Below are 13,944 nucleotides of genomic sequence, written 5' to 3'. Positions count from 1 at the left end.
TCATGTTGTTGCCTTCAGGCTTGGCATTGAAAAAAAAAACCACTTTGCTGCCAATTAACGCTCTCCACTCAGGTGTGTAGATAGGTATTTTGTGATGCCTCCATAACGGTTTGTTGTTGCTGTCTGGGAGGAGGGAGGAGGGAGGAGGGAGGGTGCATAGTTAGCTACCAGGTTCAAGTTCAAACATTAATAGCCCATTTTTACAGTTGCTTTTCACTGCTTTTCATATGTAAATGCATCCAGTTAGCATAAGAACAGGCATGATCTACATATGAAAAAACAGTGAGGTTTGTATCAAAACCTGGTCACCCCCAGCCTCACTTCCAATCCAAGGCCAGGTCACTAAGCAAACAACTGTAAAATGGGCCATTTTAAAAACCTCTATAATCCTGAGGGCCAGTTAAGGTGATTCCCTTGAAATAAAAGTTGTCGTCAAAAATTCCTCAAACTTTGTGTGACTGCTGATTGCTATGTTTTATTTCAAATACGGTATGCAATTTAAAAAGGTAGGTCACCATGCCTGTGTGGAAGTATCATATTTTTCCCAGTCCCTTGATCACGACATGCTGTCTTGAGGATATTTGTAGGGGAATTCCTTGGAATTTTTGGTGGGGTTTGCACCTTGGTTCTCCAAACCCAGACCCTATTTCAGAACAAAATATGAAATTTTCTAGTACCTTCTTCAGAACTAGCCATGTTTAAAATTCATACAATCCATACCCATTGCTGCAAAATCAATAACCTTTTTTAGACTGTCAGACCAAAATCATTGAAATCTATACCCATTTTTGACCAAAACAGCTTAAAAAATTACCCTTTGGGGCTGCACATACATCTATAGCTTATATAGGGGAGTAGGGGAGTAACCCCTATACCTGCCAACTCTCACGCATTATGCGTGAGTCTCACGCCTGCGGACTAAAGACATCGATCTCACGCATCAACGACAATTTCTCACGCCTGACTCACAAATCCGGACGAGTTGTTCTAAAAAATTTCATTTTATCTCAGATTTGTTATGTATTATTTCTTTGCTCCTTATAACAATCACAAAAGCTTTCAAATGTCTACCATCCGTTCGAATCGTAAGTGTTCAAAGGTCGTCGGAATATCGTCGGACATTTTCGGCAACGTTCGGAAGTCTTCGGAAATCGTCGGCAATCCTCGGAAGTGGCTCGGACAATTTCGGAAATTCCGGTCATGACGAGACAAATATCTCACGCGTTTGACTCAGAAAAAGTTGGCAGGTATAAACCCCCCCCCCCCCCCCTAAACAGACTTGTTCAATGCTACATCATTATTTTTACAGAGCTCAAAATTTGCCATCTTTTATTCTTCACAGCATGAAATGTTGTTGGGATTATATTATAAATACAGTCTTACCATTAACTAGTCAGCTTATATTGACATAGTCCAATAATATTATTAGTATAAACCATGTGTAAAAATCTGGAAGCCATGGTTTCTCAATAGGGCTTTTTCGTCTATTTAACAGAGTCTAGCATCATTTCCATGAAAAGGTTTAAATCTATTTTCTCAAGCAATCGCACATTACAATCCTTCTTGAGTAACCCTCCCCAGTCAACAATCATCTGGCCACGTGTGAGGCTACCCTGAAGCTCTACTGTTGCATGAACAAGCTTTTCTTGCAGGACAATCTGGGGCTGTATTGCTGCACAGACTGCAAATGGATCAGCGGTTATAAAAGGGCCATCTCCTTCATATTCTCTGATCTTCGAAGAAATTTTCTTCATGAACTCTGCTTTTTCAGAGCCTGCCGCAACATAACGATCAAAAAATCCCCATTCCATAACATGATCCAAGCATGCTTCCCAAGAGACAAGGGATATAGGACATTTGAATTCGTTAAGCAATATATACGCTGCTTCAGGATCAGCGCCAAAGTTGAACTCTGCCGACACCCAGTGATTTCCTTTGCCATGGATACATCCTCCCATCACAAAAATTTCCTTCACCTTTTTTGTAAATTCAGTATCTAAATGAGAAGCTAATGCAATGTTGGTCAAAGGACCAACAGCTATGATGACCACTTCTCCTGGGTTTTCATTCACCAGTTGAACCAAAGCTTGAGCTGAATGGCTTTGCTTGAGAAGATTCATGTCTGGGTCTTTCTGATCAGGTACATCACCCAGACCATCCTTGCCATGATAGAGGGGCTTCTCAAAGAGAGTTCCTTTATTTAACAAAATAAAAATAAATAAATGAAAAAAATAGAATCAAAGTATCAAAGTTTTGTGCACTGACCCCAGGAGGGGTACTGCTTGGAATTTTTGGAGGGGGTGTGCGGCTCAGTATTCCAAACCCTGACCCTGTTTAGTTACATGCAGCCCCTGGGGGGGGGGGGGGGTACTCCCATATATGAGCTATATCGGTATGTGCCGCTGTGAAGGGTATGGTTTTCCTGGAGTTTACTCTCAAATAGGGTATAGAAATCAGAGAGTTTGGTCTAGGATAGGGTACCATTTCCCGTGAAACTAATCAGTTGCTTGAAGAATTTAGTTTGAGAATTTTTTCCGGTAAATGACATTTAAAATCGGTATGACGGCATGACGTTTAGGATAGGGTAGGGATTTTCGGTGTTTACTCTAGAATAGGGTTGCAAAATAGAGGTTAACATGGTCTAGTATAGGTTAAGGTTCTCAGAGTCCCAGCGGCACACCCCCAGCTAAAAATTATGGGAGTACCCCCCCCCCTCCCGGGCATGCAGCCCGGCATAATACATTTTAGTTGGGGTCACACTGTGGGTTTGCAGTCGAACGTGCAGAGTGTTCCGATCTCAAACTTGCCGATATCTAAACAAATGAAACCCTATTGAATATTTTTTAGTTCCAACTGGTAAAAATCCTTCACCATTTTCAGTCTTACCTATCAAGGGTCGATGAGCGCCTTTGTAAACTGGAATTTCAGTTCGCCCGCAAACTTCAAGGGTCTTGAGGACATTTTTGGTGACCTGATCGACATCCACATTTCCAAAGGTGCAGGTAATACCTAAAATATCTACTTCTTGAGATAACGCAATCATGATAGCTTGAGCATCATCGATCCCAGCATCGCAGTCAATAACAATCTTTAGTTTTGCGTGGTCTTTCGTGTTGGATGCTGCCATGTTAGATGAGGGAGGCTTTGTTTTCCTGAAACGCGCGGGGGACTGAAAAGGAGAGAATGAAAAATAGCTAGAGCTTGAGGGGAGGGGTGCGAGTCTTTGTTCCTATTTTTTATTGTAAAAATTCCAGGCCATTTCCTCCACCTTTTTTGCTATTCATGTAACTCTTATTCTCAATTATGGCAATCAGGCAAGCTTCTAAACACGATCGTCTCGCTCAGTCTTCATTCCGGCTCCAATCTCCGCCAGCGCCAGCGGACAGGGGTTGAATTTTTAGGGGTATGGGGTGAGCAGTTGGACACGTGCTAATCAAATATGGCGACCGCCTGTATCTAAGCATTTATTTCACGTTTTAGCCTGTATTTAAAGCAAAGATTCACTATGACACGACATTAGTTTACTAAAAGCAGGTTAATTAGAGTTTGAGCAGGCATCTGGTGCATTTCTACCATGTTTTATCGTTGTTTAAACGTTCAAACTGCGTTTCGCTTGCGCAGCGCAGTTAGCGTGGGGATTCGCGCAAGAAATTACCTGAGACGAATTCCGCAGAGAGATCAAGTATCTACCCTGTCTTCTACCGCAGCCGACGCTAAACAAGAAAAGGAAACAAACGAAGACAAAGAGGAGGCAAAATCTTGGAAAGAGAACCCCAATCTTAAGTACTGGATCATTGGTACTTTGGGCATATCTGGCTCTGTTTATTACTACGTTCGCAAAAATCACGAAAAGAAACGACTGTTTGTGAAATCGTTTCCTCCTGTACCCGGTCACTATATGCATTCACGTGAAAAAGAGCTTTCAGCTCTCTCCATTATTCATGATCAACTGAAAAATAGTGGACCAGTTACTGTTTTACACATTGCTGGTTGCCCAGGGTCAGGAAAAACCCAGCTAGCTCGAGCATTTGCAGAAAGACTTGTCGAAAAGGAAAAGGAAAGTTATCATTTTCTCCCAGGAAATCTTTTTTATGGAACGGCGAATGCTTCTTCAATAGATAGCCTTCTTTTTGATGTAAAAAGGTTTGCGATATCTATAGGTTGTCTTGAGAGTGACTGGACATCAAAGGCAGGTGAAGGCTCGCAATTCAACAGTTTGTCCAAAGAAGAGCAGGTAGATTGCTTTGTTGAAGCTGTCAGGGAGAAACTTTATGACAGCCAAGCATGGATCCTCATTTTGGAGAATGTTAAGGACAGTGCAGTTATGAGTCGTTGGTTTTCCAGTGATGCTCAGAAGAGTTGGGGAAACGGAACAATCTTGGTCACGACAGAAATTAATGCAATGAGGGATTCCTTGGTTAGAAACACCTACAATATAAATCAAGGGTAAGCTGACAGTTTTCCCTCTATCCCACTTCCTATTTTTCATCCCCTTTACTTCCATTTGCCACCCCCCTCCCCCCTTCCTTGGAGCCTTGACTCCACCCCATTTGGTCCTTTTATGTTATATAACGGAGACCTAAATAGGCTTCTAGGACAAGCACAGGCATGACTACATATTTTTTTCAATAGACAAAGAACATGCGTTAGTGAACCAGTGTTGTTTTGGTGGGAAAATGAGATAGCTGTTGTCATGTTACTATGAGTTTTGTGAGAATGGTGTAGTGGCAAAAACAAGTCCTCAAAATGTGGGTCGTCTTTTTGGAAATTATCACGAAAGGACTTAACTGTCATCATTCAAAACAACTTCGTCAAGCTAATCAAAATGAAACTTCCCGGGATTTATCTCTTCTTAGTCCTTTACTAAAAACATGAAGTCAAATCTTGTATTCGTAGTCATATTTGTCCTAGAATCTAAAGGTCTCTAATACTGTAAATATTTTTATGCATTTTTCAAACTTCTCTCTCACAAATGTTATTTTACTTCTGTTTGTGACCTCTTTTCTCGTGATTTCCTTACCTATTACGCGGGATGCCCTTAGGGGGCATACCGTGTCTAAAAACGGGTCGATTTCTTTTTTTTCTTTTTTTTTTTTTTCTTCCTCGTAGCTACAAATCGGTACATTAATTTATTCATTAAACTCTCCCCTCTCCTACTCGGGATGTATTGTTCTGATTGTCTTCAACAACAGCAGGCCAATCAAAATCCATTCTTGTCGCTTATATCGCGAGGGAGGGGACCCACTCACCCCTACCTGTGTGACGTCAATGCATCATTTGATATATTTATTAAAGACGGATTAAGTCGCGCCATATTGTTTTAACATGTTCTGGACTCAAGTGTGCCGTTTTCAAAGGGAAATTTCACCATTTTGAAGCGGTAAATCGAAAGAATAACTTCTAAGAAGCACCCGACACGTAAAACGGTGGAAATTGGTGAGTTCTTAGTGAAGGAATCGTGCTTTGTTTGACAGTCTTAGGCCACGACGCGAGACAGAAAAGAGGTCATTGAGAACCTTACGTTATCGTTATGGAATTTGACAAATTTCCGCTGATAGTCTGAGTCGCGTAACACACGGAAAACAACGTAACGCGATCGTCGTGACTCAAACTATTCCATTAGAAAGAATAACTTCTAAGAAGCACCCGACACGTAAAACGGTGGAAATTGGTGAGTTCTTAGTGAAGGAATCGTGCTTTGTTTGACAGTCTTAGGCCACGACGCGAGACAGAAGAGGTCATTGAGAACCTTACGTTATCGTAATGGAATTTGACAAATTTCCGCTGATAGTCTGAGTCGCGTAACACACGGAAAACAACGTAACGCGATCGTCGTGACTCAAACTATTCCATTAGCAAGGATAGTTTTATCAATCGGCGAAGCATACAGTTGGAATAAATGAATCAGCCCCAGCATCACGCGTAATGCCAGTGTAGCAGGCATCTTGTTCTCTTCTATTCTACATGCAGTGCATTCTTTATTTGTTTTCTTATAGAATGGATACTGAAGATGGAGTGGAACTTCTTTCAAAGTTAAGTGGACTCAGTGAAGACAAAATGATGGCAGCTGAAGATATTGTGAAACTACTGAGAGGCATTCCCCTGGCCCTAACAAGTGCTGGCCATTATATGCAATCAAAAACTGCAAAAAATCCAAACTATACCTCCTCAGACTTTTTGAATGAGGTGAAACATGAGTTGCAGAAGGCAAAAGTGGAATCGGGGGTGGACCCCTCACATGTAGTTGTTACCATGGAAATCAAAAACCTTGTCCAAGAAAGCTCTCACCTTCTCCATGCTTTTGACTTCCTTGGCACCTGTACTCCTGATTGGCCAATTCCTGTTACACTGGTTGCACTGCATTTAAGGTCACCTGATTTCAACCTGCCGCCAGTGATTGGTAGTGGACCTGCTCTTCCAAGCCAGCAACCCAGCGAGGCCAAACAGGATGACAGTACTGCAGAAGAAGTACAGGAGATGTTTTTGTCTATCAAGAAGCTTGCTAAGAATCTGGAATCATTTATGACTGCAGTGAAAGATAATGTGGATGCAATCAAAGCAATGCTCAATCCAGAAATGCCAAATTTGCCTCAGATGTCCGATGGAGTGGTCGAGATGTTGAAGGCTTGCCCTTTGGTGTCTGTTGTCAAGATGGATCCTATGGGTAAGGTTATAAATAAGCCTAGTTGTATTTTTGTAGCAGTCAACATGTTTGCCTTGGGTCTTTTCACTGTCTTCCGTCAGTGTTATGGTGGTACCTAAGAGGGTATTGAACTGAAAAATATTAGAGGATGTAAATTTCAGTCAACTTATTTGATACTTCCTACAGACCCAGGGGTTAAAAATATTGTTCGGATCACGCCTACAAAACAGAATTCCAATAGCTTTTAGATTTGTTTTCAAAATTTTGCACAGTCGCCCCATCACTAAATCATATGGGAGCGCCCCCCCCCCCCCCCCAAAAAAAAAAAAAAATAATAACAATGAAAATAAAATAAAAACAGCAACTGGCATATTCTGAGATGTTGGCATGCAAATTTTCTTTATTGTCATCATGTCCTTAACTTTCCCTAAAAGGCATTCACCTTCTCGAGTTTCTAAGTGATGATTTTGTCCTTCATTGCCAGGTGTGGAGACTGTGGTAGTTAGTCCTTTTGTACACTCAGTGTTTCAGCAACTCTTTCTGTCCAAGACAATGTACCAACTAGAAGCAGAGTATTTAGCAAAGGCAGAAGACAAGCATAACGCAAGCTCATGGTTCCGACGCTTGTGGAGCTTTGACCCTCAAAGAACTCTCCAAGAGTACCGCAATTCTCTTGGTGAAGTGTCACGCAACCAACAAGTCACGTGCCAAGACCTTGTTGTGTCACACAACGAGGTTGTGACGGCCCCTGACCCAACAGTCCTACCACTTTTCTCAGGCTCAGTTGTCAGTAAGTTGTTGGAGGAGAACGAGTTGGAAATAAAGGACGAGTTTAGGAAGATAAAACCACAAGATGCAACTCGTCATTGTCAACAACACACTGCACGTGTTTTGAAGACCATCAATGGGGTCGCCTCTGTGTGTGGACAAGACAATCAAACACGTACCTTGGCGCGACTCATCAAGCCTCATCTAGATCATATCCTAGCCGCTGGCACGTCAAAGAGCCTGGGTCCTAAGAGTCGTGCCCATGCCATTTCGGCCGTAGCATCCGTAGACACCTCTTTTGGAAATCTTGAATCCAGTCGAGGACTACTGGAAGATGTTCTGCGGATTGAAACAGATCTGTACGGTGAATCGAGTTTGGAGGTAGCATCCACAGTGACACGCTTAGCTGACGTGTATAGCTCGCTGGATGACCAGCCAAAGTGCCGCGAGCTTCTGGAGAGAGCGCTGCAGATTTATGAGTCGCAGCGAAAAAAATTTGGTGAATACAAACAGCCACTCGATTATGCCCGCACTCTTTCTGCCCTCGGTGCTACATACGGGAGCTTAGGTTTCAAGGAAAGAAGCCGCGACTACATCGAACGAGCCTTCTCTTTCATGCAGTCAGCGGCACCTGCCAACCCCGATGAAGTTGAAACCCGCAGGTTTACGAATGATGTGGCCAGCACCCTTACTGATCTGGGGCATGCGTATCTTTCACTAGGCGAAACAACACCAGCGCGAAGATTTTTGGACATGGCTTTAAACGGACACAAGAACATTCACGGCGATGAGCACCCAGAAGTCGTGAGGACTTTGACTGTGCTTGGTATTGCTTACACCATGCAGGGAGACTGGCCAGAAGCGAGAAAAGTGAGGAAGGAAGCTGGCAAACTGCAGGCTAAACTTGATGCGAAGCCGTTGATATAGAGATTATGCTTCGGTATCTTGGAAAACAAGGTTCTGTCCTCGCAGATTCTTCGGTTTGGGCGGTTTTTTTGTTTGGTTAAGCTTTTCGTCCGCGCGTAAACGATAGAAAGCGCAACAAACACTTTTCAAAGTGATGAGTTTTGAAGGTTTCGATTTCCGTACGGTTAAACCATCTCTCCATATTTAAATGGTAGAAAATAATCGAAAGCACGCCGAAAACGAAAAGTTTTGAAAACGCTGCGGAAAGCGAAAACTTTTGCAAACATAGGTTGATCATTAACGCATGGATGGCAAAATAGACAAAAACGCAGATTTTTAAAAACGGTGAACCCGTCGGATCACAAGCGAAACCGGCAACTTAACAGCATTAGAACAACTGAAGTTGCTGCAAAGTCGATGACGTATTTGCCGTTTTCAATCGCTTGCGTATGGAGAAAGAAAATGAAACCTTGTACGTGCTTCCTTGCTAGTAGTCTCATTTTCTATTATTTGAGCTGGGATACTCGGGCTTAAACTGATTACGGGAAAGGAGACTGCCAGCAGGGAACATACGTGATGATAGCCTGCGGGCATGCGCTAGAAGGGGCGAGGATAGAGAGGATTCAGGCGCGCGCGCGAACGAGGGAGCGGTTCGCGCAAGTCCCCGATCTTCTATCCTCCCCTTGTCTAGCGCCCACCATTCAGGCTAACGTGATGGTAGACGGAAACCACTTTAGAAATGGCGACAGTAACGAGAACCTCAGTCAGAAAACATTTCGAAATCGCTGTGTTAGCGCTTTCTAAATTTTGGTACACTTGATAACCATCGTTTGCATAGCCTGCGGGCCTTGTATTTTTTGCTTTTTTCAAGCGAGCGGAGGCAAGGGCGAATCACGCTCGACGGAAAAATTAACTTTGATTTTTAATTTTTTTTCGCACCCCTCCCGTCGCGCGTGACTCGCGCCCCGCGCCCCCTTCGTGCTTGCCTCCGCTCGTCTGGGAAAAAACAAGGAAAAAAAGAAATAAAATAACGCCTGTTCTACAAGCTATCGTTTGGAAAACACCAACGTAAAATGACCAATAACCAAATTCAAGATTTTATGGCGAATGTTGACACTAGAAAGTGAATTTTCCTTTCTTTTTTTTAATTTGAACGTCGCTTCTACGCCATATCACGCAATTTAAACGAGTTGGAATAATTTGTTAAGTAGAATAAAGAATAATGGAGTTCTTAAAACGCATCGTACAACAGTCTTGAAACATTTCAGTGGCAGTTTGGTTGCTTACGTTCCTTAAAAGCGTTTGAGGTACCGTGTTCACTAACATCGATCAAGAAAATTCAACATAAAGACATACGACTGAGCACTCTCTCAGATGACAAGCTATTCGTCTTAGAGTGGTTTACGCCGTAAACATCGTTTGGGGTTTATAAACACAAGTGAAATTCTGCCGGACCAATTCCGCCTTGGAAAGGTGTCCAACTTACTCAGATCTTACTCTGACCGTGGGAGATCTGGGTACGAGGTTACAGTCTTTTCTCACCAGCAGACACCCGTAACGTGGGGGCACGAGGGTTCCCCGATTGACAATCAATTGACCACTCGGAGTATTACAATTAATGCGCGCGCCAAACGGTCAAAGAGGATCCTCGGGTCGAATGCGTGCGTGCGATACACAAAGAAAAAGAGAGAGTACGTCAGCTTTCCAAATTCACGCTATTCTATAGTCTCTGACGTACATTTTTTACCCTTTCATTTGGCGGCCACTGATCTAATTTTAATTTCTCTTTTCATGATATATTATTCATATTCAAGTCCAAGATGTATTATCAAACTTTCCAATGGATCCAAAGCAAGAAATGTAATGCAATTCTTTAGAAGAGTGTTTCCAACGATCAAATGAATTATCCACACAGTTTCATATTGTCGCTCTATAAGTTGGAATAGCGCTTGTTTCTTTTGCCGAACAACTCCTCCCCCATATAATCAGTAAGCCATTAGAATGTGCCCAGCCCGGAAGGGTACGATTTTTGAGCTCTTTTGATCGGAAATATAGGCATCGGTGTAGCGACCGTGTAGCGAAACGACTTTGTAGCGAAACGACCGGATACCTTTTTTTGTCTAAATTTTGATCTGATTTAGCCTTTCGGTCGGAAATTTGGAATGAGTTTTAAAAGAATTTGAGCCAGTTTTCAGCCTAAAAGTACCAGCGAAGTGGTTTTGTCAAGCGAGTTGAGAGGGTACATAAATTGGCAACCGCACTACAGATACAAACGCTTACGTTTCGATTGCTGTGTGCTTTCTGCTTCGTCAGAACTAGCGATCAGTTTTTACGATTGTCAATTTACTTTATCATCGATTGATAACATCTCTTCCCCCATCAACGCAGCACCACAGTTTCTAGAAACGACTCCCCTAAGATGACGTCATTATTCATGACCAAAAGACCCATAGAGTATATATAAAGACTTACTTACGACTCGCGATTAGTAGGGCCAATTTACATTTTACAATTTGTCGGTCGATTTCGTTTTCCTGGTGTAGCCAATACAAAATTCTCTCCTGAATTCAAAAAATCTTTAGCGCTGCCACAGATTTCTATAACCCGGGCCGATGTTCGTCAGCTCCCTTAAATTTTTTGTCAAGTTTGGCCAAACATACATGTGACGTCAATCTCATGATGCGGATTGTCTCGTGTAAATTTAACCTACATCGAGTCGCACGCAATAGTCGTAGGATTTTCAAACATGTTTTAAAATCCTACGACAGTCGTATGCGTAGATGTTATTGACTGACGAGAGTTGCGCATGATTTTTTTTTTGCATGACGCGAAGAACTCGCACCACGGAAACGCATACGACAGTCAGATATTAAACCCATTGACTATAAAATCGGACACCTTTTTTTTACGGGCTTCAAACCTTCGGTGTCCGTATTAGAAAGGTTCACCCTGCTTTATTCGTTTGTTTTGATAAGAACCCATCAGGTCTTGTTAAAAAAATATATGATTTTGCCGTTTGGACTGTGATAAAAAAAAAAAATGTTTTGTTCGAAATTGAACGCCCGAAAATGAAAGAGTGTATAAAACATAATATCACTGATTTAAAATAGTGCTAGAGACACCGAAGTTCACGAGTAGGTAAGCTTCCTTTCTAAAATTCTGAGTATCCTCTTTAGATTCTCCCCGGCATGATGTTATACTGAGCATCTCCCGGAAGTTTTTTTTATGGTTGGGTGTGAGCTTGTCCTTTTCCATATTTGGCATGACATCTAATCGTACGTATTTCCGGCCGATTGCAATCACTGCAGACAAAATACTGTGCAGTTTGAACAATGTCGGTGCGAATTAGGAGTACTTGTAAAATCCGATACACAGTTGTGAACCATGCAACGAGAAAACAAGTCTGATGACTGGGTCAAGCTCGTATTGCGGCGCTTCCGATCACAGGTAAACTTGCGTGTTTTTCAAAACGAACCTTGCTGTTTGCGGTTATGCTTTAGTAGCGTTCAGCTCTTTGTTGCTTGGAGCGCGCCAGGAGCGCCAAAATAAAATCATCACTTTTGTTTTCTCGACATTCTTTGCCATGACAAGCATTCAGCTTGAATGACGAAGCGTTTGTCATTGACAAGTTATTTCATTGTTGGTAAGGAAGTTCATATTCGCCTGTTGTGACAGCTTATTCTGGAATTGAACTGAGAATACGTACCCACATGATTGTTCATTTGATGAAATCACACGGTGGAATTTTTCGCACCAGAGTAATCAGTTCAATTTATCTCTGTGTTTGGATAAATTGATATGAAACGTAATTCATAGTTATCTTCAATTCATGAGTGTGGTGGTAACCTCTGAATTGAAGTGTCTCTCCAATGGATAGATTTCGTATAATTTAGCCGGCATTGATTCCGTTGAGACTATCGCATCATACATGGGTGGACGCTTCGTTTGTTTTGAATACAAAGTTAATTCACCTAGGAATTAATTAGCCGCATTTTGATAGCTGATGGGAAGTGTATAAAACCTTAATCAGCATTTGCCATTGTAAAAGATTTATGGTTATTCTGGTTCGGGATACACCATTTCGAACGCTTGTCGGATGGTGAAAGAGTTGTTGTTAATTTCTCCCGCCCTTGAAATTCAGGATCAAATTAAAGTACAAGGGATTTCTCGACCTTTGCTTAGCTTTATAGTAAATTGTGAACCCACAGAAAGTGGCCGGGGAAGTTGCTAGTTACAACCAACAGAAAGTTGCTAGTTATTAACAAAAATTTTTTAGAATTAACAGCAATGCCTTAGATCAAACAGAGATCAACATGCAAGTTCTCCTCACGCTCTTAGTACAAGAAAATTCCTGCACGGAAGTGGATACCTTGTTATATGAGCAGATTCCATTTTTCCAATCTCAATACTATATCTCCTCCCATCTGTCAGCTTCTTGCACTAGAAAATGGATGTCTGTGTTTAATATTGCGTGGTCCATACGCCCTGCTCAGAAGGTTTTTTGGTTTGCAATCACACACCCCTCGGGGTTTGATGAAGGGCCTTTTTCCTATTGCCAGAGGAACAGAAACAGACCACAATTTACCTTTTATCTGGTCATTGCCCAATTGGAAAATGACAGTAAAATTAAAATTTTCCTGTTTTGTTTGAATTGATGTCGTATTTGGCAGTTCATTTGAAACCATTTTTTCCCCTGGAGTTTGGTGATAGTTTTGATAAGAATCAACTTAAAATTTGGTATAAGCCCCTCGTGTCCTCTCTCTGTCCCCTCCGCCTTTCTGGTTTCATCAAAGATTGGCAAAGATGAGATATATCTTAGGTAAGGGACAGTGCTTCTTTGGAATTCTCACAAACTGAACAATACTCTGTTGTAGCCTAATGTATGTACAAATGTTTGGTTTATCAACAGAGTTGATGCTAAAGGTAAAGTGGCTACCGTAAAGAGATTCGAGTGCTGTAATTTTGAGCATTAGCCCTTTGTCAGAGCAAATTGATGATTTGTCAGTGAGAGCAAATCAGTGATTGGTCAGAACGAATTTGATTTGCTCTGAGGAAGGGTTAACGATCAAAACGTCAGCACACAAATCTCTTTACGGTGTCCAATTTACCTGAAGTTATCAACTCAGTTGTATTATTATACACTCGCTAACTAAGATTAATTTAAATGCAGATATCCTTTTGTTAAGTAAGACTCAGGTGTGTAAACACTTTTTAACTCCATGGGTTTTTGTTTTTGCACCTCCACATTCCTTCCTTCCTATTTCCTTTGTGTTCTTTAATATGTGGAAATGAAGAAACTTGAAACTTGTTGAGAAACCAAACATTTGTTTCTACTCCTAACTGATGCAGCACCACAGTTGTTTTTAGAACTAACTCCCTTATCCTTATGTACATGTATGTACTTTATTTTTATATTGCAGCTTCCATTTGAATCCTCACGTTCCATGCAAAATCATGAAAGCACCGATCACATCAAGAACTGCATTGTCAGCCTCAGTGAACACAATTTTGCCATGGTGGTGGCAGAGCTGGCTGGCTTCATTAAGGAACCTTCATTTTTAGTGAGTAATTTCTGTTTTAATTTATATTTTTTGTATCCTTGTTCCAACTGGGAAAGTAGCCATGTT

General features: G+C 41.7%; 3 protein-coding genes across 3 annotated transcripts in view; 2 read left to right on the top strand and 1 right to left on the bottom strand.

Moving 5' to 3' along the window:
• Positions 1-1,318: 1,318 nt before the first annotated feature.
• Positions 1,319-3,168, bottom strand: LOC146476463 (inosine-uridine preferring nucleoside hydrolase-like). The gene is made up of 2 exons (XM_085114335.1): positions 2,887-3,168; positions 1,319-2,194 (listed from the first exon to the last, which is right to left on the bottom strand). Exons 1-2 carry the CDS (start codon positions 3,125-3,127, stop codon positions 1,485-1,487), a joined length of 951 nt encoding a protein of 316 aa, XP_084970461.1. The 5' UTR covers positions 3,128-3,168; the 3' UTR covers positions 1,319-1,484.
• Positions 3,169-3,410: 242 nt separating this feature from the next.
• On the top strand, positions 3,411-9,386 carry LOC146476462 (uncharacterized). The gene is made up of 3 exons (XM_085114334.1): positions 3,411-4,446; positions 5,997-6,664; positions 7,128-9,386. The coding sequence occupies exons 1-3, from the start codon at positions 3,575-3,577 to the stop codon at positions 8,336-8,338; spliced, it is 2,751 nt and encodes a 916-aa protein (XP_084970460.1). The 5' UTR covers positions 3,411-3,574; the 3' UTR covers positions 8,339-9,386.
• Positions 9,387-11,451: 2,065 nt separating this feature from the next.
• Positions 11,452-13,944, top strand: part of LOC146476459 (neurofibromin-like) — a 71,284-nt gene continuing 68,791 nt past the window's right edge. Inside the window, exons 1-2 of the mRNA XM_085114333.1 lie at positions 11,452-11,764; positions 13,738-13,878. Of these exons, the coding sequence (XP_084970459.1) occupies positions 11,702-11,764; positions 13,738-13,878 (204 nt within the window). The 5' untranslated portion in view covers positions 11,452-11,701. The remainder of the gene's footprint in view (positions 11,765-13,737; positions 13,879-13,944) is intronic.

This window comes from Pavona decussata, unplaced genomic scaffold (assembly GCF_977016875.1).
Source record: "Pavona decussata unplaced genomic scaffold, jaPavDecu1.1 SCAFFOLD_76, whole genome shotgun sequence".
Taxonomy (NCBI): domain Eukaryota; kingdom Metazoa; phylum Cnidaria; class Anthozoa; order Scleractinia; family Agariciidae; genus Pavona; species Pavona decussata.
Note: the sequence above shows the minus strand (reverse complement) of the source record. Positions and strands in the feature narration are given on the sequence as shown.